Source organism: Carassius gibelio, chromosome A25 (genome assembly GCF_023724105.1).
Source record: "Carassius gibelio isolate Cgi1373 ecotype wild population from Czech Republic chromosome A25, carGib1.2-hapl.c, whole genome shotgun sequence".
Classification (NCBI taxonomy): Eukaryota; Metazoa; Chordata; class Actinopteri; order Cypriniformes; family Cyprinidae; genus Carassius; species Carassius gibelio.
The window spans coordinates 419025-443406 of record NC_068395.1 but is presented as its reverse complement, the minus strand read 5'-3'; the positions used below and the strand labels follow the sequence as shown (position 1 = coordinate 443406).

Here is a 24382-nt window from a genome sequence, read left to right as displayed (position 1 = left end):
TTCAACATTAACACCACTGGAACATTTTATTTACAATTATTTACAATTTCAATTCAAAGAAGAGAAATTTGGTGCCAAATGTGTTGTTCGTAATGGAAATGCAACGCTGGACATCACATGTAAACCCAGGAGATCAAGTTAAACACTTCCATTGACTGTATTGATATAATCAAACCTACTTGCTTGATATTGTCCAGACAATCATTTATTTGTCCCATGTATCGTATTCGTGTAATAGGAATCATGTCCAAAATTAGACCCTGCAAGGCAGAAAATTCGGACCAAGATAAACAAATGATTTATGATACCCCCGAGCCAAGACCATATCTGATTGGTCAAGACAACATTTGAGGTGTGGCCAGCAGGCCAGTTTAAATACCTTGGTACACCCTGAAATTTAGCTTTTAGTGTCTGCTTTTAGTCTCTAGCTGTGCTGCTGCTTTTAGTCATGCTGTTAGTCATCACTGTTAGCTGTTCTTTGAGCGCGGTTCCAGCGTGCTTCAGCCTGCTGCTACTTAGCCACGATGAGAAGAAACACAACCTAGTCTCGTCAAACTTTATTTCTTTTCTTTTCCGTTTGAGAGTTTCATGTTCTGAGTTAAGTTTTGTAACGTCGAGTCTCCGACGCCTGACCTCTGATGCCCGTTCAACTTCAACCAGCGAACACGACTCTGCACTTTCAGCCAACGCCCAACAACCAGGGCTTCCCAAGACGTCACTTCAACGACTACTGAACTTCCAGCCAATCAGCGACACCGGGATACCCCTTTCACCGAGGCTGCTTCTTCACAGGAGACGCAAGTAACTTTACCTCCAGACTGTGACCTTTACTGGTGTATCTAATATAATTTTAACCCCACTGAGGAACTCAATGCGAGGGCTAATTAAGTGATTGATGGTTGTTCATGTCTATGCAATTTAACGTATTGCTGTAAACTTGGGATTCCACATTTCCATTCTCTTAAACTCATTCTTCCCTAACTTTCGATCTTCCTGCAACTTGTGTGAATGTGTGTGTGCGTGCGTTTATGTGTTAGATTAGTTTATACTATGTCTTAGATTTATCTAATAAAGCCTTATTCATATTGAAAAGAGAAGTATCTTGTGTTTTGTGCTTACAAGTTAATGTCTTAAACTGCCGATCTTGTTCCTGTGCTAATTGATAGTGTTTCACTATAGTTTGGATATTAGTATCCAGCGCAGATTTGATGTTAAACGGCTCGTTCAGTGAATCGCAGGGCGTCTCAGTGATCAGCCGTGAAACAGTGATTCTGTTCAAATTCCCTTTAAATTATTAAATGATTCCCTTTGAGCTAAATTGACCTGTTTCCCTTACATTTCTTATTATGACAATTAAAACAAAATTTATTTTAAATGTTGCCCATTTTTATGGATATTTAAATATTTAATTGGATGTTTTTTATGTATATATTTAACTTAATGGGTTTCTAATGTATATATTTAATAAAAAATTGGTTTTAAACTCATCATATTAATATTTGTTGTACTGTCTTCAATCATATTGTATCTGCTTTTTTTTCTTTTCTTTTTTTAATAAACTCATGTTCACTTCTGTTGTGTTTTATTGATATTATGCCACAAACGCTGTTGATAAGCTTCTTTTGAAGATCTTGTCTCTTCAAATCCGATCTGAGATTATAGATTAAACATTCATATCAAGAAAACTAGTGTTTCTTGCAAAAACAGTGTGTTATGAAAAGATAAAGTGGTTGTAAATGTCAGTGTGTTCTTGGGCATCGTGTGTCTCCACAAGTTATTGTCCTTCATCTTCAGCAGTCGAAACTCGTGACCCATGAGTCGCCTCTAATTTTGATTGACAGCTCTCTCTCTCTTCACATCAATTAAACGCTCGTGCTGATTAGAGCTGATTCACTCACTCTGTCCTTCACCCTGAGCACCTTAATTGGTAGATTGATTATTTAATATCTGAAATCCATCGTGCCCGTCACCTCCAGATGCAAGAAAACATTTCAGTTAAGGGCGTAATTAGTGAGCGTGAGCAGCCTAATTGATGGAGGTCAATGACTTTAAGGGAAATGTGACTCTATCTTTCAGCGCTGCGAAAACTGAACAAACTCAACGCAAAAACAATAACATTTCCATTTCACTTCATATCTTCACATCTATACGACCTGATTTTCAATGAATAAAACTCTAGACGGTGTCACTGGAAATTATTTCGTTTTATTTGACACAGATCTAGATTTTATTATTTTTCATACTTATTTGTTTCATAGAAAATGTTAATGTATTTTCGTAATATTAAATCTATATATTTTTAAAATATTATATTTTAAATATTTAAAAATATTATAAAAATATTAAGAATTGGAACAGATTTTTTATACTTTTAAAATGTTGAATTGTAATATTAAATCATATATATATATATATATATATATACACATACACACACACACTTTTTTGTACAATAAAATGAATATAGAGTTACAACACTTAATTTTTCTTTTATTTCTCAGGTTAACTACAAATAAAACAACTTTATTGTTTTAGTTTATTTATTTATTATTACTTGAAATAAAATAATAAAATAAATGTTCAATAAAAAACAATTTAATTTAGTTTGTACTAAAAAACTGAAATAAAAATGTATAAAGCTATATAGACAGATTAAAATTAATAATAAAAGTGACAAATACAACACAATTACTAAAACTTTAAAATTAAAATGGAAAATTTAAACAAAACTATAAATATTAATATTTAATAGTCTCTCTGTAACTGCATTTAACTCATTATAGTAATAATTGTTAATTAATCATACTGTAACTGATGTTGTTACGATCATCAGCTGAAGTACCCATGAACTCTAATATAGTGCACTCCACTCAGGACTTTGGCATCTTCTATTTCCATCAACCACCAGATGTCACCATATCATCACTTGGACACTAGCACCCTTCATTCTGTTGCACCACACCCGAACTACAATCCCCATGAGTCACTATATCACTATCACCTTGCCACACCTGCACCTCAGTCATCAGCCAATTTCCTTGCCACACCTGCACCTCATTTACACACACACATAAGCACCACAATCACTCTCACTCACTGCCAAGACTTGTTTAGCCTGCCCATTTCCGAGTGTTTTCCCTTGTGCTTGTTCTTCCCGTGTCTGATCTTGGATTGTGCATTTAGACTCTGATTATCTGCTGCCTGCCCTGATCTCGGCTTGGTTCTGTTTTCGATTCTGGTTACCCCTAACATACCTGACGCCATTCCTGATTTCTGCCTGTCCGACCACTCTCTGAATAAAATTCTGCACATTGATCCGAACGCCTCTGACTCCCCTTTATAGATGTTACATGATGATAAGCTTCTATTAAAGCGTCTTGTTTTTGGTGATGTGGTGACTGATGGTGTGGTTAAACGTACGCCTCAGAGCTGAGACCCAGAATGCATCACTCTCACTGACCTGACAGGAGCAGATGGAGCACCGGTCAGTGTCCAGCACCCAGATCTGTCCGCTGTGCTTGACCTGGCCGTGGTGGACGCAGTCTCCGGTGCAGTTGTGTGCGTGACGGCAGCGGCAGTCGTAGCCTCCGTCCAGATTGAAGCAGAGTGTGTCGTTAGCGCAGGTGCTGAGTCCCGTCACACACTCGTCCACATCTGCAGCAGCAAACACACACGTCACTCATGCAGTTTTCATCATATTTTAAATTATGTTTATTTTTCATAATTTTGGTTTTCATCTAATTTTGTTGTGTATTTGCTATTTTTTGTTTTTTATACATCCATTTAAAGGGGGGGTGAAATGCTATTTGATGCATACTGAGTTTTTTTACACTGTTAAAGAGTTGGATTCCCATGCTAAACATGGACAAAGTTTCAAAAATTAATTTGTACGTTTGAAGGAGTATTTTTGTTCCCAAAATACTCCTTCCGGTTTGTCACAAGTTTCGGAAAGTTTTTTTCGAGTATGGTTCTGTGTGACGTTAGATGGAGCAGAATTTCCTTATATGTGTCCTGAGGCACTTCTGCCGGAAGAGCGCGCTCCCGTATAGCAGAGCACTGAGAGCACAACAGACTTCACTGATCAGAGCGAGAGCGTCGCCAAATGTCACAAAAGAAGTGTGTTTTTGGTTGCCAGGGCAAGACAACCCTGCACAGATTACCAAAAGAGAAACAGCATTAAGGGACCAGTGGATGGAGTTTATTTTTACAGAGCATCAACGGAGTTGTGCAAGTGTTTGTGTTTGTTCCCTGCATTTCGAAGAAGCTTGTTTTACAAACAAGGTCCAGTTTGACGACGGATTTGCACATCGTTTATTTCTTAAGGATGATGCAATCCCAACGAAAAAGGGTCACGATCGTGTGTTGGAACCGCAGGCGGTGAGTAAAACTGCTTCAAATATCTCTGTGTTGTTAACTTAGCTATCGGCGCGTGAGCACATCAAGTAAACAACATGAGATGACTGCACTTTCCACATGTACAGCTTAAAAAAAAAAGACGACATAAAGTGGAACTTAGTAATTTTTCAAAACCGCTAAGCAAATATATACAGTTTCAGTACATACCACATAGAGACGCCTTTGCTGATGCTGCTCTTGTTAAATTTCAGCCTCTGGATCTGATTCTGGATCATAAATAAACGGCTGAATCTGACTGTTAGCCATGGTTTGTTTTGGATGATGTTTTTTTCCTCAAGGTAATGTCACAGCTTCCACATGCTCTCAACGCAAAAGCCTACTGGAGCTCGTGATTCTTTAGCTCCGCCCACACGTCACGCCTCCAGGCGCTCGTGTTTTTCCGGGAAAAATCGGTACAGACTTTCTTTCTCTTATGAATATAATAAAACTAAAGACTTTTTGGAGTTATGAAGGATGCAGTACTAGTCTATAGGTACTCAAGATTAAAAGGATATTGAGTGAAAATGAGCATTTCACCCTCCATTTAAATGTTTTTGTTTTTAATGTCAAGTTTTTATAAATTTTTATTACAGTTTTTAGGTTTTTTTTTATACTTAATCTAAAATGAGAAATTGTTAATTTTATTTCAAGTGATGAATTTGGTTTCCATGTTATCAATATCAACAATATATCACTAATAAGCTATTATTTTTGTTGGTTATGTAGTGCGTGTGTGTGTGTGTTTATGAGTCTGTGTGTGAGTGAGAATCTTAGAGCCCTATCATAAACCCGGCGCAATGCGATGCAAGGCACAGCATAAGTGTGTTTGCTAGTTTCAGTCCAGCACTGTTCGCATTTTCCCGTCCAGCTCCACGTCGTTAAATTCGCAAATGCATTAGCACCCATTTGTGCGCCCATGGGCGTGCTGGTCTAAAAGGTGCATTGCTTACTTGGTTGTATGTCACTTCACTACACTAGTAAAGGCGGGTCCACAATGAGCGTACACGCTGCTTATTAAACACAGGGACGCACAGCAGCACACAAACATAACAAATATGAAAAGTAAAGGCAATGCATAATTATTTGTACTTTAAAAATTATATAATTAAAAAAATTTACTATTAATTATATTATATATATATATATATATATATATATATATATATATATATATATATATATATCTATATATATATATATATATATATATTTATATTAGGGCTGTCAAATGATTAAAATTTTTAATCAAATTAATCAGAATTTTCAGTGGATTAATCATGATTAATCACTATTTGCAACTACACCTGAATCCTAACCATTTTTTTCCTGAAATGCATACCAAAAGATAAATAACAGGACACAGATACATAATTTTCATGTATTGATTCATCATCATGTGGGTCTTTTTTTCTGAATTTCAAAAGTTTAACATTTACTTAGATCAAATTTACCTGAGCACTATTATCAAACCATGCCATTTAACTACAGATAGTGTAAGAGTTTTAGGTGAACCAGTGGTTAAATATAGCCACATATCTATGAAATTATGCATAGAGAAACTCGAAAGAATGAACTCAGAAACACAAACATGCGCCCTCTGCACTCTGGGCACTCTTGTTTTTGGGAGGTGTTCATTTGCTCTGCCACAATACTTTAGGATCGATATTTTCACGTTCTGAAGGCTTCAAGTGCCAGTAAAACCAAGTAAAAATGCATATGCTTTCCCAAACAGCTGTAATTTTCGCTGCATTGCATGTAGGCGTTCTGCGCATGCGCAGTGTGAAACACAGGACGCTATAACACTGATCCTCAAATCTGGCTCGCGAGATCCACTTTCCTGCGAAGTTTAGCTCTAACCCTAATCAAACACGCATGAGTTTGCTAATCAGTGTCTTTAGGATCATTAGTAAATCACAGGTAGGTGTGTTTAATTGGAGTCTGAGCTAAACTCTGCAGGAAACTCGCGAGCCAGATATGAGGATCACTGCTATAACAGGAAGAAGCTCCAGCGTATCAACTACCAAAGTCGTCTCTGTTTATCGAGCTTGGCATGAATGTATTTGAGAGTAAATGGGGTAAAAGCTTAAGCTTCTTCGTTGTTTTCGTCGCGGCGCTCGCCGCTGTTTTTTTACTATCTTGAGAATTCAGAGATCGACGAGACTTTTCCTGACCTGAATAATTTGTCACACTGCGCATGCGTGAAATGCGTTAAAAAATTTGACGTAATTAACGCCAAACAACTAATTAACGCCGTTAACGCGCTATTTTTGACAGCCCTAATATATATATATATGGCTACAGCTACATGTCATAATGGACAGTCATCGCGTCTATCAGTATTAGGGTATCTATTTGCTCACACACGTGCAGCTCAGTTTCATCTCGGAGAAGCGTTCTGTCTCAGCGCTTGCCTAATTCTGCCGTGTAAATAGCAAACACGTCATGGCACGAGCAACTGGCTCTTAAAGGGAATGGAAGATGAGACTCTGATTGGTTTATTGCACGTAACGCCCAGAAAACACCCATTACTCATTAAGAGAATAGGGACCAGGGATCTCGCTTTTATGAAATTATTTGGCCCGCCCCAGACCGCCCCGCATATAAAGTAAACATTTCCTTTTCCTCCCCAACCCACCTGTGTGTGAGAGTCTGTGTGTGTGTGTTTATGAGTCTGTGTGTGTGTGTGTGTGTTTATGAGTCTGTGTGTGTTTGTTTGTGTGTGTGTGTGTGTGTGTGTGAGAGTCTGTGTGTGTGTGTGTGTGTGTGTTTATGAGTCTGTGTGTGTGTGTGTGTGTGTTTATGAGTCTGTGTGTGTTTGTTTGTGTGTGTGTGTGTGTGTGTGTCTGTGTTTATGAGTCTGTGTGTGTGTGTGTGTTTATGAGTCTCTGTGTGTGTGTGTTTGTTTGTGTGTGTGTGTGTGTGTGTGTGTGGCTGTGTGTGTGTGTGTGTGTGTGTGTGTGTGTGTGTGTGTGTGTGTGTGTCTGTGTGTGTGTGTGTGTGTGTGTCTGTGTGTGTGTGTGTGTGTGTGTTTGGACAGCTGTACCTTTACAGGCCTCTCCGTTGGCTGTGTACACCTCGTTGTCATGGTAACCGTCACGACACTCACAGTGATACCAACCAGGTAAGTTCACACAGGTGGAGTGTGTGTCACACTGAACCAACCCCTCCGAGCACTCGTCGATATCTGAACACACACACACACACACACGGTTCATTATCTCTGCACTAAACCCTCGGCTGACTTCATGAACCTCAGTCATCGTGAGGAAACATGCTCTAGACATGATGAAGGTAGACAGCAACATGATGCTGAGATTCACACCAAACTCTAAAGAAGCACTGCATGAATCCTCAGAAGAACTGATAAACACATCACAATAATCCACAGCACTCCAGTCCATCAGTGAACGTCTGGAGAAGACAAAGGATGAAACACATCCAGCATTAAGATGTTTTTAAGAGTTCATAATCCAGAATAACTCTTCCTTCAGTGAAAAAGTGCATCTCCTGTTGTCTCTCGCATTAAAATCCAGACACACATTATAGTTTGGAGCGGTTTATGCCTTTAAACCAATCACTGGAGCAGTGTGAAGTTCACTATCATTCCGGCCTCCAACAACAAAACTACAGACCCGTCGCTCTGGCTTTCATGCCTCACGTCTCACATCTCATGCACAGAGAGGTCCATCAGAAGCTGCTCTTGCTTCACCAGCTGAAGGAGTTCATCCAGACACAGGAGCTGCTCACACACTTCTTCTGGCTCTCGCTGAGTCTGGTCTGTGTTCATCTAGAACGGTTTGGTCTGGTTCAGCTACAGATTCAGACTACAGCAGTGATGTTCCCTGCCCAACGGCCAAGATCTTTACCCCTCCAGAGAGAACGTGTCCATTATAACGGACACATTAATACACAGCATCTGAAAACTGTACATTTGAAACTTCTGAAATGGTACACTTGTAAATAACAAATCTGAACATTCATTAAAACAAATATGTTTTTTGCCCTCTATATTTCTACTTCTGTATTATATTGCATTATTTACATTTCTTATATTAGGCTCATTTCCCGTGATCTCAGTAACTCAGATTATGTTGATGTTATGATCAGCTCGTTATGGTGGGACTTAATTGATGTTACCTCTCACATAACAGGCTTTGTTCAATTAACAGACCCCATACTTAGAAATTTACACGCATCAAGTAAACATTATGATGTAATGAAAATGTAATATATATTTTTTATCATTTTTATAAAATTGTATTTTAATCCATTTTCTATTTTAATTATTTTTAAACAATTATATAAATCATAATTATATTAAAATATAAATATACACATATATTAGTAAGTAAATGCATCATGGTAGAATTTGTTGTTACACTTTTGTGTTAATTTTAATAGAAATACAATATTTTAACAGTAATATATTGCGATATAAGTGTATTACAGTAATGAGAATCTAATGAGAATCATCAGTAAGAAAAAATGTACATTACATAATAATTCAAAAGCAAAACATGGTCTCAGACACAGTAATGAGAATGCAGAAAAACAACAATAATGCTCCTAAAAATAGATTTTTCATTCTTTTGTTTGTTATGATCTTGGGGTGAAATATGAGCTGGACATGTTTTCATTCTCCTGCAGATGTGTTTGGTCCAAACAGCAGCATCTCAGTCCAATCCCGTCCTCAGATAAATGGCTTCAGTAATTCAGACATAATGAGTGGAATGATATTAAATTAGACGGCGGGCGACATTAAAGCCATTATTACTCAGATTACTCATTATTCTCCCAATGATTAAACACTCACAGGAGAGATTAGCCTATGTTCTGATTAAAACTGCTCTCAGATCGTTATAGAAATCACTCTTCATCAGCAGCCAATCACAGCGCAGCCTCAGCGCGGTCAGGTGACCATCAGGAGTTTCAGAGAGCAGACTGAAGGATGATTAAATGAAACGGATATTGCTTAAAGGTGACCCACATCTTCATTCTTCATCACTTTGTGTCTGTATCGGTGATTACTAGCAATTAATTAAAGTCAGAGCGATAACGGTCATGGACTAATCACATTGTTCAGTTTTCTCTGTCCATGACTGTTGGAGGTGATGATAGCGTTATTAATGCATATGTATCACATCAATTAAAAAATTATTAGTAAACATTTTTATATATGTTCGATAGATTTAAAGTTTTAGTGTATTTTAATGTAGTTTTTAAAAATAAATATACATTTAATAAATATATATAAATTCGATTTTAATAAACATGTTTATAAAATAATATTTTTTATATAATTAATGATATTATATATAAATAATATATAATCTGAGGGTTGCCCCCCCTAAAATATAATTGAAATATGTGTATTGTAAATAATACAATGATAGTTAAACTAATTGTGTTAGTAGTAAAACAATGCAAATAAAAACGGAGCAACAACAAAAAAAAAGTTTTAAACATCTCGAGTTCCCCCTGCTTTGCCTCACAGTGATTTGGTCCACTGCCTGCTCCTCTTTTACCTCACCACCACCGACACACACACACACACACACACACACACACAGTCCGGTCCGAGACGGTGTTGCCACGCATACGATAATTATCGTATTTGTACGATAATTTTTACCTCCGTACAATGTACGATCAATAAAGAAAAACCTCCCATAATGTTTTAATATGCGCCGCGACGCAGACCGTCACTGAAAATAATGGGATAGTATTTAGCCTCACTGCTTCTGTCCAACATTACGCTTGTTATCTACTGTGGTAATTTGCAGGTCGTGTCAAAATGTTGTTGGTTTATAATAGATGGACATTTCCAATCTGGCAACACTGGTGCGAGAAAACAACGCGTTTCAGTAGCTGCTGAACTCCATAAGTCAAGCTTACACTGTATTTTATTCACATTAAACATTGAATGACGTGATTCGTTTCTCTTTAATATAGATGATGATGAGTCATTAATAAATCGTGTCCATTGTGTACTAATTTACTTTTGTCACGATGTAGTCTGTGCTGTTAGCGATTCTAACGGTTACCCTTGTTTTACCTAGTTTGTTTAATCACATCTTACACACACCCATAGTGTACGCATATACAAGTCTTGAACGTTAGATTAGATTAGTGCGTGTGCGCGTTTTTCCCGCGTTCACTATGATTTAGTCGGTTTCAGATGACCGTGAGATATTTGGCATGCTAACTATCTGGACCTGTCGGCGATTCAAACTCATGCTGTGTGAAAAGTGTTCTGACTGAAAACGACATCGGCGATGAGCGACAGCCAATGAGAGAGCAGCAGCGGGGAGTTCGGGGAGGAGTTATAGACCACAATATCAGCAAGTATTGCTTCATTTCAGGAAAAGGCTTTCTTCTTTGTCTATTTGGACCCATGGAATGGAAGATAAATTAGTATAAATTTAGCAGGAGCACCCTTGTCTGTTTGACGTTTCATCTGAGCTATCCTAGTCTCACGTGAAAACTCCGGTCTTGCAGCGTGATATCGCGTTGTTTCCTTGTCACATCTCGTTGGTGTTTGGTTGTGAAACCTAGTTTGCGTGCGAGTTTTTGGCGATTCTTCCTATTATAATTTTATTACAAGCTGTACTGTCTAGTTTCATATAACGGCATGTTTCTTTATCATTTTTATGTCTTTCTAAATTATCTACAGCATTGCAAACGGTACGTCAGGATTCACCATTGACAATTTTCACCATCGCACCAGCTCGAAATATTATGAAATAACCAGTTCATCTGACACAGCAGAACAGTGGCAGGAGTTTGTAAAATAATCACAAAAAAAGAGAGAAAAAACATGGCAAGATTAAACAACAGCTGCAAACAAAGACATGCTTCCTCTTCAAACACTCAAGAGACGCACAAATCCACGACGGCGTCCTCTGAGACGCGCCATTTACATGAAGCAAGCCGCTCGTGAGAAACAAATGGCCTTAATTAAGCACTACTAATTAACTCTGTGTGTGTGTGTGTGTGTGTGTGTGTGTGTGTGTGTGTGTCTGAAGAAGTTATGAAATTCTGCCCACTGTAGCAATGTGTGTGAACAGGTGAAAGCAGCCCACACTCACCAACACCAGCGGTGCATTGTGGGAAAATCCTCATGACGGTTTACCATGGCAACAGTTGTTTCCACCAAAATACTACCGCTACTGTTGGTATTAAATATCATCACAAAGACTTTACAATTATTATGGTTTAACTAAGTAGTAAAGCTATTTGTCCTTAAAGTTTCCATCGTAACCTTATATATACACATATATATATAAAGAATTGTTGTGTTTGTAAAGGCTTCATTTATTTGATCAAAAATACAGTAAAAACTGTGAAATATTATTAATTTAAATCATCTGTTTTCTGTGTGAATCTGTGTTAAAGTGTAATGTATTTCTGTGATGCTCCGCTGTATTTTCAGCATCATTCCTCCAGTCTTCAGTGTCACATGATCTTCAGAAATCAGAATAATATGATGATTTACTGCTCAAGAAACATGAAGATTATTATCAGTGATGAGCACTTAATATTTTTGTGGAAACTGTGATACATTTTATTTGTCAGGATTCACAAATGAATAAAAAGTGAAAAAGCATTTATTTGAAATGGAAATCTTTTTAAACATTATAAATGTCTTTACTGTCACTTTTGATCAATTTAATGCATCCTTGATTAATAAAATTAATAGAGATGTTCCGATACCCTTTTTCTCTTCCCGATACCGATTCCGATACCTGGGCTCAGGGTATCGGCCGATACCGAGTACTGATCCGATACCTGGGTGTGTATCTGTATATACAGCTGTATATACTACTAGCCCTGTGTAAATTGCTAGAATTCTTTTTATGGTGTGCTTCAGACAGATCCCTCAATAAAACATGAACAAATACATGGTGAACTACTGTATTTATTACAGTATTTTTATTATCTAACATGAATTTGACAGTATTATTTATTTTCATATGCAAAAAAGAACTTGCATATGCATATGCAGCCAAAAATCTAACACCGCAAACTAAAAAAGGTATTTAAGTTTTACAATATAACTGTATAAAAAAACTGCAACAAATAAGTCTAGGAATATAAAAAAAAGATCTATTAATCAGATAATCTCTTTACAACAAAACAAGTAAAAAACAAGCAACCATCTAGGCATAATTATTATTATTATAGAGATGTATTATTATTACTGTAGGCTACAACAGTAGCTTTATATATTGTCAATTTACTCATGTAAACCAAACATTTATTTTAATGGGCTGCCATGAAGATCTTTGAGTGTCTGTGTTTATGATATGACAGTATTCTCAAATGAAACGGTAAATTCTCATGAAGTGACGGTTTATGCGTTCGTGTCCTCATGACACACAGCAGAGACTACAAAACAGCGAGCTCTCGCGCATCTGTGCCAGTCACCCACAGAGATGTAGATTTTGCTGGAGTAATATTTAAATAGTATTTTGCAGTTTAATATTCACAGACACTAGTATATATTCGGCTACTGTCTGGAGCCCTGCGCTTTGACTTACACGGAAGCGACTGAACGCAGCTGCCGGTACTGAATATACTCGAGAGTCTGTAACTACCGGTACTACAGAGACATACTGCTAACCACTGATCTATAATATAGTAGCGGCTTCACTGTCTTTTGGCAGTTTAGAATGTGATGAGTGATCCAGTCATATATAGATAAGGGCTGCTAACGCGTTTTCATTTCTTCTTCGCTGCTCTAAACAGGGGTTGCTTGTGGCAACACAGCACAACTTCCTGTGTTTTCAATGCATTTTGAGCAGCGAAGAAGAACCGTGCAGCGGTTAGGCAAAGCTTGCGGTCATAACTAGGTCTTTTTTAAGAAAATGGTATCGGATCGGTATATGGGTTCATGTACTCGCCGATGCCGATGCCAGAATTTGTTGTGGTATCGGAGATATTTCCGATACTAGTATCGGAATCGGAACAACTCTAAAAATTAATAATTCCTTAAAGAAAATAATAATAATTTAAATGTATGGATCAGTAAGTTAGGTTTTATATATATATATACACACACACACAGTACATATAATAAAACATTGTTCTTCCTCTGTTTTTCTTATAATATTTGTCATTTTTAGTAACTATAGTTTATATTGTTACTAGTGTAAAACTGAGTTTTTATTGCTACTAGTGTACAATAATAATAATAAACAATCATGAAACTTTTCACTTCATGGAGAGCCCATATCCATTTACTGTATTTATTATTTTTTTCTGATAAACTGTGGAGATGATACTGTATGCGCTTGCTAAGGTGTTGAGTGATTTGCTAGGGTTTTCTGAATGGTTACTAGAGCATTGCTATGATGTTTTGGCTGGTTACTATGGAGTTGCTATGTGGTTGTGGCTAGGCAATATGCAGTTGCTATGGTGTTGTGGCTGTTACTATGGGGTTGCTAGGATGTTGTTGCTGGTTGCTCTGTTGCTGATGACTTAGTGAATTACCAGCACACCTCTCCTTAAAAACGTATTTGTTGTTGTAGGATTTAATTGGACTTTTCATAAGTAACACATCAAATTTAACATGAAATTTAGATGGAAACCCAACTGAAATGGTAAATTCTGTGTGTATTTACAACTCTGTTTTGATGTTTCACTCCAGTATAACAGAGCTGTCACACTCAGTTCCTGGAGGACCACAGCTCTGCTCTACTCTAACCTAGGCTACTTTCATTTTCATTAATAAATAAATAAATATATATATATATATATATATATATATATCAATAATATAAATAAAAAAATAAGATGTATTGCACTTTCTAAGGATTGCACTTTCTAAGGACAGAATCATCTCAGTTTCATTAATGTATTGCTGAATCATCAGATATCTTAATTATCTCAGAGCATGGCTCTTCAGTACTCTTAGTTCTTCTGAAGGACAGTCCTACCTGCCCATTCTGCTGTGTTGGGCTCATGACTGGAGCTTGGTAAGGTTACTGGGCCTTGCTCTTCACTGTTAGCAGCAAACTGGACTAGAGACGGCTGCTGCTGAAGAGCTACGAGAAAAAGTGTGATATATGAGCGGTGGTTTGCAAACAACGTTGTTTTGCAATGTCGCTAGCTTCTTGAGCTGCTCCTAACTGCTTAGCTTACTTACCCCGGCCTCGTCGTCTCCGTTTGTTTAGTTTTTTTTGAGGAAGAACGTGCTCAGTTTAGAACATTTGTCCGCGTCAGTTTCCAAAGCTTTCTTCTTATTTATTCTGGACTTTTTAGCGCCGCATTTGCGCTTTCTGTTATCCATTTTTATCTCACGTTTGTATTTTATTTTGAGCAACTTGCTAACGTGTTGGGGGCGTGGCCAGGGAGTCAACAGATAATCACGTCATCATTATCTTCAGGCTGCACTCTGCGAGAAAATATATAAAAAAAAAATAGTGGGACGGTGGTAAAATAATACATAAAAAGAGTTGGGCTGCAGTAAAATAATAATAATAATAATAATAATAATATATTTCAACCCAGTGCCATGACAACAACTGCCTTCGCAGCCAAAAAAGGATACCGGCCCCCGGGAATTTTCCCGGTGCTCCCGATTAGCCAATCCGGGCCTGCTTAGATCTGACTATAAGCATTTTAAAATATAGACGTATTAAAATATAATACCAAGTACTGAATTTTTGTAGCTGTATTAATCCAGATGGCGTGTAATGAGTAACGGCTCTGATTAGTGTAGCAGTGTAGGCTACAGTGTGTGTGAGATGTGGAGGATCTGTGTGTGTGTGTGTGTGCGTGCGTGTTTCTCTTCAGGGGGATGTAGTTCCAGCTCTGAATCCGAACACAATGAATTCATGCAACATTACAATCCAATCTCTGCAAATACAACATCAAAGTGAAAAAGTAACAAGATGTGAAATTTAAACTCGCTCGTATTTACCGGCAGACAACGGCTTCATTTCTCGCTTGAGGCGTTAAAGAGAGAAAGAGCTCGGTGAACAACGAGCCGAAACTAACGGAGCACCGCAGCCGGGATGAGATGAGAGTCTGTGATGAGCAACGAACAGAAGAAACCCCTCCAGCACTGAAGAACACAGCTTCCCCTCCAGATGAACACTCACATCACCTCCATCTCCCAGCTCGATCTGTTCTCCTCGTCTGAAAGCTGCTCTGATTGCTCCAGTAAGCAGCACTCGTCTGCACACGTACAGAAGCTAATATTCAAAGAAACTCATAGTTTCATAAAATATAAAAAACAAAGGTAAACACACAATTTTTTGAGTGATATAAAATAACATATCACATATTTAATTCTCTCTTTCTCTCTCTCTCTATATAAACTGTGCTATATATAAAATAAAAAATATACAATATTGAATTAAATGTTTCACACACACACATATATATTTGTTATTGAAAATATTCTTGATATTGATTATGCTAAAATACTCATGAAGAATATGATTTTGTGGTGTACAGTCATGCGTAGCATAAAATAAAAAATTATAAAATAAAAATTAAATCAATCAATCAATCATTAGATAATATTACCTACAAAAAATTATTGCACTATTTATTTCATATATTTTATATTAGGATATATTATATATAACAATAAAAATTATATTATATGTGCTTTTATAATGTGCACTTGTGGGTTTTGTGTGTGTGCAATTGTGCATTGTGTATAAAGCTTCTTCTGCGTCTCACGCATCTATAAGAACATGATGACATCATCGAGGTGCAGCAACACTTAGCCTTTCCTTCTCCTCATCGTTTTGCACATCTTCTCCTTTAATTATTTGGGTTTTCTGTACGTTCTCCCTCGAATCATCATCCGTATCATGACTGTGTCGGTCTCTGCTCCGCTAGTTTGTCAGATGCTCTTGAGAGAATTCGTAAAAAGCCAGAGAAGAGGACAACAGTGCAGCCGAGTGAAAGCATTTTCATGTTCAGCCGTATCCCAGAAGCCCCACACACACACACACACACACACACACACACACACACACACACACACAGAGAGAGTGTGATTCTCTTTGAGCGCTCAGGAGTTGTTCTTGACGCTGGTATCTCTCTGAGCTTCTGAGGAAACCCTGAGCAGCTCGTGTGGTGTGATATGAAGCTGATTATGTTCATTGATAACAGAAGATTACAGCTAAGAACTACAGCGTAGCAGTTTCTATAGAAAACACTTCAGAAACGCAGGATCTTTGAAGAAGGCCGCATATAGCCTATCATTGGGTAACTTATTAATCTTGACTATTTAGAGAAAGATTTATATTATTTGATTCTGCAATTAATATAGTTCCAGCATTGACGACATAGAAACTCATCAGTTTGGTTTTGATTGTGCTCTTTTTATTTTTTAAAGAAATAGTTAATCCGGAAATTAAAATGTTCTCACTCTCAGATCATCCCAGATCAGGATGATCTTGTGTCTTCATCAGATTTGTGGAAATGTAGCACTGCGTCAGTGTCTCAGCAGTGGATGTGAATGGGTGCCGTCAGAATGAGAGTCTGATAAAAACATCACAATAATCCACAGCACTCCAGTCCATCAGTTCACAACAATGTCAGAAGACAAAAGATGAAACAAATCCATGTTTTTAACTAAAGTACAAGTCCATAATCCATAATAACGCTTCCTCATTCTGACGGCACCCATTCACTGCAGAGCATCCATTGATGAGACACTGATGCAATACTACATTTCTCCAAACCTGATGAAGAAACACTCTTCCTGATCTCTGATGAACTGAGGGGGAGCAGGGTTTCATTTCTGGGGGAACTGTTCCTTTAAGGACATTAGCTTTAGTTTGGTTGTGAGGTTTATTTAGTTCATGAAAAACCATTTCTGTCATGTTCGTTCGTTTGTTTATTTGTTTTTTCTGTTCCCTTTAATACCACCTTCAACTTTCACCATCTATCATTCTTTCATCCATCTATACCTTAAACCTTTAAATCCTAAAGACTTTTTACATTTATAAGGTTTTCAAAACTTTGAGTTTGTTGACAATCTAGTTAAATAGTTAAAAACTTTTTTAATGAATATTTTTTTTCCCAAAAGAATAATTATGTACTGCTATTTAATGAAGCACTGGAGACTGTCTGATTCTTATCGCATGATCCTCTCCAACACTTAAATACGATCCCAACATCTGTGTGGAAAACACCATACACTCATCCGCTCGATTCCCTCCGGTGTCCTCCAGGAGAACATGAACAGAAGAGACTGAAAGAAAAGCCATTTGATATTAATCAGGGCCAGAGCGAGGGCAGAGCTGCTCTTTCTGTGGGATCGATGGTTTGGGACGTGCGCTGTGTCTCATCAGACGAAACCATCCACACACACACGTCTGCTGGAGATGATCCTCGCGTCAGACTCAACACTGATCCACGACACACTTCATTAAAACCAGCTCCATGAGAGCGACGGTGTTTCCCAGCGGCTCAATAACAACAGAACCAGAGACAAAGACTCAGATCCACAGAGATGATTAACGCTCACACGTTCCCTTTCGCTATTATTTACTAAACTAAAAAAAGCCCAGTCCTAAATGAAGACAAATGATCGAGTGTGTAGCAGATATGATCATTTAAAAACCCAAGAAAAACAGGCACACAAAGGGAAGGTAACGTGGAGTAATGTGAAATACAGAGAAGAGCATGCCCTGAAACTATAAGTGAAGAACAACTTGTTATTAGATTTAATGCAGATTCAGTTTCGTTGATGCTGAGCAACATCACAATCCAGAATATGAGTGTTTTATATATATATAGTGGTGAAAGAATCACTCCTTTAAAATAATCACATTTTGCTGCTTTGCAGCCTGAAATTTGATCATTTTGGAGCGATGTCCTGATCCAGCGAGGGAATGTGTTATACCTTCCACCTCTTAATAATAGACATAGCTCGCATAGTATAGACCCAGCTCTCAACCCAAATTTGAGAATAGATTAACAGCGATATTTTTTTTATCGCCCGATAAGAGTCTCACGTTAACGCAGCCCACCACTAATATATATATATATTATAAATGTATATATTTATATACAATAAATCACTATTTTTTATTATTTAATACAATATATTTACAAACTATATAATAACAATGTAACTATTTATATCTTAATATATGATTAATAATATTAATAATAATTATAATTTAGTTTTTTTCTACATAATTTGTATATATTATTTTGAATATATAGAGCCCTTGTTGATTTTAGAAGTATATGGTGAAGTGTGTATGATATAGTTATGTGAGTTGTGTCATGCACTCTTCTTCTAAGCGGTGATCTCCACACTCAGGCTTTGTTCTCAGCGAGCCAGAAGGTCCTCAGAGGGACTGGAGGAGCTGAGAGATGCATTTAGGATCAGAAAGAGGCTCTTACCCGTCTCGCAGTTCTGCCCGCTGAAGCCCTGTGGACACACGCAGATGTTGGGAGACGAGCAGGAGCCGCCATTCAGACAGCGGCCATCACAGAGAGCTGCAGGTCAGAGAGAGGACAGACGGGTCAGGGGACCGGTCAGGGGACGGGTCAGGGGACGAGCGGGACAGCAGATGGACGCGGGGCTCACCTCTGCAGTCCGTGCCGTTGCCGGTGTATCCAGGTTTGCAGGAGCAGCTGTGGCCCCCGACAGTGTTGAAACACAGAGCGTTCTCATCGCAGCTGTGCTGACCGGACGCACACTCATCATGTTCTACAGACAGAAAACACACACACTGTGAGTCAACAGCATTCTCTCAGCACTCTGATCATGTGCTTCTTTTTCACTTCATGTGATCTTTATATAGAGATGCTTTTCACCAAACAGTCAGTTCTTACAAATAAAATCAGGTGATTAACATCAGGAAGTTTTCATTAAATAATAAAGATTCCCTTACTAATATGAATATGTTTTAGTACAGAACACGTTATTACTGTAACTATATATATATATATATATATATATAATAGCAGTTCATAGCAGTGAATGAAGATGTATCATATCGATCACAAGTGCAGTATGGAGTACCTCAAGGCTCAGTACTAGGGCCGCTACTCTTCACGCTTTATATGTTACCCTTGGGAGATATCATCAGGAAACATGGTGTTAGCTTTCACTGTTATGCTGATGATACGCAGCTCTATATTTCCTCGCAGTGAAACACACCAATTTGAAAAACTAATGGAATGCATAGTCGATATAAAAAACTGGATGACGAGTAATTTCTTACTGCTAAATTCAGAAAAAACAGAGGTGTTAATTATAGGACCTAAAAACTCTGCTTGTAATAATAAAAGACTTGATGGTTGCTCTGTCAATTCTTCATCATCAGTTAGCAACCTAGGTGTGCTATTTGATCGCAATCTTTCCTTAGAAAGCCACGTTTCTAGCATTATAGCAATTTTTTTTGGCTGAAAAAAATAAAAAAAAAAATAAAAAAATTATATACACCTGGCTATGCGTTCTATACTAGACTGAGACTTGTCATGGCACTTGTATTCTGTTGTTGTTCTCTTGTTGACCTGACTGCTTCTATTGTTCTCATTTGTAAGTCGCTTTGGATAAAAGCGTCTGCTAAATGATTAAATGTTAAATGTAAATGTAAATAAAATAAAATGTAACTGAAATAAAATCGTGAACATATTTTATTTCACCTAGCTTTCAAGGCAAATTTTTCACATTTTCATTTAGTTTAACTTGATGTACTTAAAAATTAAAATAAAAAATTAATACAATTGTAAATAAAAAAGACAAAAATAAATATAAAAAGACGAATAAATAAAAATGACAAAAACACAAATAAACATTAACTAGAATTAAATGAAAAAAAAATACAAATCTAAAAACGTATATGAATAAACCTATAATATAAATTTTTATGTGAAATAAAAATTGTTATGTGTGATAAAATAAACTAAAATAAAAAATATAAAAAACCTAATTGAAGTTATGTATTAAGTCAACACCGAATTTAACTTGTACCTGTAATAAAATAAATACATTGAAATAAAAATTAATTTAAATATATTAAATTAAATAAATGTAATATATATATAAAAAAATTTTTTTAAGAAAAACTTTAATAAGTAATACTAACATAGCAACACAACAATACATGAACTTAAAAATAAAAGTTCTGTAAGATTTGTTGTTTTCAGATAATATATTTCAGAGAATTTCAGCTAGAATTCAATTTGTTTTTGGCAAGCAGTTGTTGTATTTTTATATACACTTTTTATTGATTTATTTTTGAAGAGAGCAGACTCCTGCAGCATGTTGAATTGAGCTTTATGATCTGTGGCGTCCTCTCAGCTCGTCTCTGTCATTGTTAACCTTCACTTAACCTCCTCAGAGCAGCAGACCGTTCAGTTCTGAAGACTCTCCTCCGTCTACAAGTTGTGCCAGTTTTTATTCACCTGAAAGCGTCAGAAATTTGGGACTGAATGAAAGTGGTCTGCTCAAAAGAGGAAGTCACGGCCGATGCAGCTCAGCTCTCAAACTCTAAAATGACATTTTTCATTTCCCATAATCCACCGCTGCTGCCCAGACAAAACCACACTGACACGAGAGAGACGACAGCACTCTGTCCACGACTCCTTCACGAGAGACCACAGAATCCAGAATATATATATATATATTTAAACAAATTATATTATATTTATACCCGCCATCCACTGATACAGATACAATAGTAATGCTAATCTACTAATTGTCCAGTCGTTTTTATAGCATTTCATTTTAAGATTTAAAATATATTTAATTCAAATATTACTGTAGAAACGTAGCATATTGCTGTCTTATTCAGTTTAGAATTATGTTATTTTTAACATCAGTTTAACAGTTGTGAAAACAGTATGTAAGCATGTGTAAACTGTCCTGTGCGTACATAGAGGTCTGTCAGTTGTTGTGTCTGAGTGAGAAAATAATTCATCAAATTTGAGAGATGTAGTTATTAAATGCATTTTGTGCCAAAGCAATGATAATTGATCCTCAGTTTAGCCCAAATAGACTTCTGTTGTGTTCACTGTGTGAAGAGTTTAGCAAAAGTGACCTAAGTATTGAGAAACGTGTCCTAGCGTCTGTAAAAAACTGTAAGCATAAAGTCACTACATTTTTCACAAAATAAAGCTTCATATTCTGTCATTTTGCTTCTTACTGGGCTCTTGTAGCGCACACATATTAATATCGATCCGTACGATAGAATGCGATCCAGCAGTCTCTCATATTCATCTCTGGGGGATACAGGGAAACATCAGAAATGATCCTGCAGGTGTAATGTGTGTTCGTTGCTGAGTGTTTGAGACTGCTGATCCTGAAGGTGCTGGTGCTGGGTCTGTGTTCCTCACCTGTACAGGAGAAGTCATCGATGCGGATGAATCCAGTGTGACAGACGCACATGAAGGAGCCGGCGGTGTTCAAACACTGTGTGTTCTCTCCACAGTAATGTCTGGCCTCCACACACTCATCCACATCTGCACAGAACACACACATCAGCTCAGCCTTCACACCGTCTGTGACCCAATCATGAATTCACTGACTTTTAAGAGGATATCCGTCACATTTCTGAGCTCGATCAGCTCGGTTCTGTTTCCTGTCTAAAGGGAAGTTCAGGCCGTGAAGCCGTATAATCTTCTCTAAACCTGACGACAGAGCCGCTGTCACTCACATCTCTCTTCATCTCATCTACAGTAATTACATTTGGGATTCAGCTGCACTTCTACAGTCAGTGCCAATTACCCCCGATCACCTCCAGACACTCCCGCTCCGAGCGGCAGGAAGTGACATCACTCACTGGGTTCAGCCGGTCAGCTACCGTACACGCTGCTTTTGATAGATCTCATTTAAATGACTGCAAATGAACACGGTGAACTCCAGTCAAGGACACGCAGCTGAAACATGAGGAGAAATACTAGAAGAACCGCTTCTGCTCGGAATCATTGGGTTAAAACAATTACACTTCTCAACAAAGACAGTAAACTGATCAAAAGTGTCAGTGAAGACATTTATAATGCTACAAAAGATTTCTATTTCAAATAAATGCTGTTCTTCTGAACTTTTTATTCATCTGTGAATCCTGACAAATAAAATGTATCACAGTTTCCACAAAAATATTAAGTGTTCAACACTGATAATAATCTTCATGTTTGTTGAGCAGTAAATCATCATATTATTCTGATTTCTGAAGATCATGTGACACTGAAGACTGGAGGAATGATGCTGAAAATACAGCGGAGCATCACAGAAATAAATTACACTTTAACACAGATTCACACAGAAAACAGATGATTTACACTAGAATAATATTTCACTGTTTTACTTCATTTGTGATCAAATAAATACAGCCTTGATGAGCAGAAGAGACTTCTTTTAGGATAGTTAGATTTCAGATAATTGGCAAAGTGGACACTTAAATTTGACATATTTTAATATTTCATCATTCATCATTTAATTTCATTGTTAAATTCTTTAAGAATCTTATGTCTGATTGAAATATAAATATAAATATATACATGAATTTATATATATATATATATATATATATATATATATATATAAATAAAAATACTTTTATATATATTTATTGTAGTTTCAAACTGTTCTAATTTTAATTGATCTAAATTAATATATAATGGTTTTCTGATACATAGGGCTTTACTCTTCAACTTTTATTATTATTTTTTTTTTTCAATAAATTAATGAATTATTACAATGAATGAGTTAACTGGTTGATTATTGTGAAACATCAATATTCAGTGTTGTGTAAGCTTTAGGACTGTTGGTCAGCACATGTTGTCCAGAAGAAGTCACGTGTGTTCTCCTGTAATAATCAGCACGCTCCTCATCTTCCCAGTCCACCAGTCTCTCCAAAGCTTTATTATGCAGTAAAGCAGCGTGAAGCACACTTTGAGAGAGGAGCTGTGCTTTTCCCTCGAGCTCATGCCCTACAACCTCCCGCATCAAATATTGAAACGGGCCTGATCTCATCAGCACAGACGCACGCTATTTTTAACTCGATGCCAATGCTCATGACGCCTTTAAAGAGCTGCGTACGCTCCTCCGCCTGCATAATGAAGAAAGCAGACGTGTTTCTGAATCTCCTGATGCTGGAGGTCGTGAGATGACGACGACGGTAAAGTTTCGTCTCAGTCTCTGGGGGGTTTTGGGATTTTTCAGTAGCACATGATGAAATGTTGCATGTTCTGATCCACAGCACCATCACGAGGTTCCTGATGGATTATGGGATGATTGTTTGGCACACCAGGTTTTCTGGCGTAATCGTGTCAGTATCCGCTGAAATGAAGCATTTGATGGTTGAGCTCTGCCTGTTGTGATTCAGCCTGCAGGGTTTTATTTTTATTTTATGAACTCATTTACCGCCTCTCAGTTTAGTGAAAATTATGACTGAGAACTTAATGTTGTTCCCTCAGAGATTATAAAAGTGACCTTTCCAAGTGTCCAAGTGTTGATTAATTCATCTTTGGACACTGGAGTGGTTCCAAACAGTTTTAAGCATGCGGTTGTTCAGAAACAATGTTTGGATGAAAGCTGCTTTTATAATTATGGGCCTGTCTCTAAGCTATCATTCTTGTCAAAGCTTTTTAAAAAAGTTGTGCAGTTTACAGTTGATCTAGTTTTTAAATGAGGCTAGCTTATTAAAACCTTTCCAGTCTGGTTTCACTGCTTATCATAGTACAGAGTCTGCCTTTGCTAAAAGTGTTCAATTACATTTTGTTTGCAGTTGATGCCGGTAAAATGCTTTATTGGTACTCCCTGATCTTACAGCTTCCTTTGATACTGTAGATCTGTTATTATATGCTGTTTAGAGCACTTAATCCATACCAAGGGGTACTGCTTTATGATGGTTCAGCTCATATCTTAAATTTAGGTTTTTTTTTGTAGAGTTAGGTAAGTTCTCATCATCTTCTGGCCCTAATATTAGTGGAGTACCCCAGGGCTTTATTCTAGGCCCGCTTCTTTTTAACTCATAAATGCATCCACTGGGGGGTA

General features: G+C 37.2%; 1 protein-coding gene and 1 long non-coding RNA gene across 2 annotated transcripts in view; both read right to left on the bottom strand.

Moving 5' to 3' along the window:
* LOC127946872 (protein kinase C-binding protein NELL2) overlaps positions 1–24382 on the bottom strand; it is a 90006-nt gene that overhangs the window by 11060 nt on the left and 54564 nt on the right. Inside the window, exons 14-18 of the mRNA XM_052543697.1 lie at positions 21721–21846; positions 18965–19087; positions 18778–18873; positions 7439–7579; positions 3461–3654 (exon numbers count right to left, since the gene is read on the bottom strand). Of these exons, the coding sequence (XP_052399657.1) occupies positions 3461–3654; positions 7439–7579; positions 18778–18873; positions 18965–19087; positions 21721–21846 (680 nt within the window). The remainder of the gene's footprint in view (positions 1–3460; positions 3655–7438; positions 7580–18777; positions 18874–18964; positions 19088–21720; positions 21847–24382) is intronic.
* Positions 14337–15764, bottom strand: LOC127947234 (uncharacterized). The gene is made up of 3 exons (XR_008151252.1): positions 15320–15764; positions 14543–14791; positions 14337–14441 (listed from the first exon to the last, which is right to left on the bottom strand). It is a non-coding gene; the product is annotated as an uncharacterized LOC127947234 (long non-coding RNA).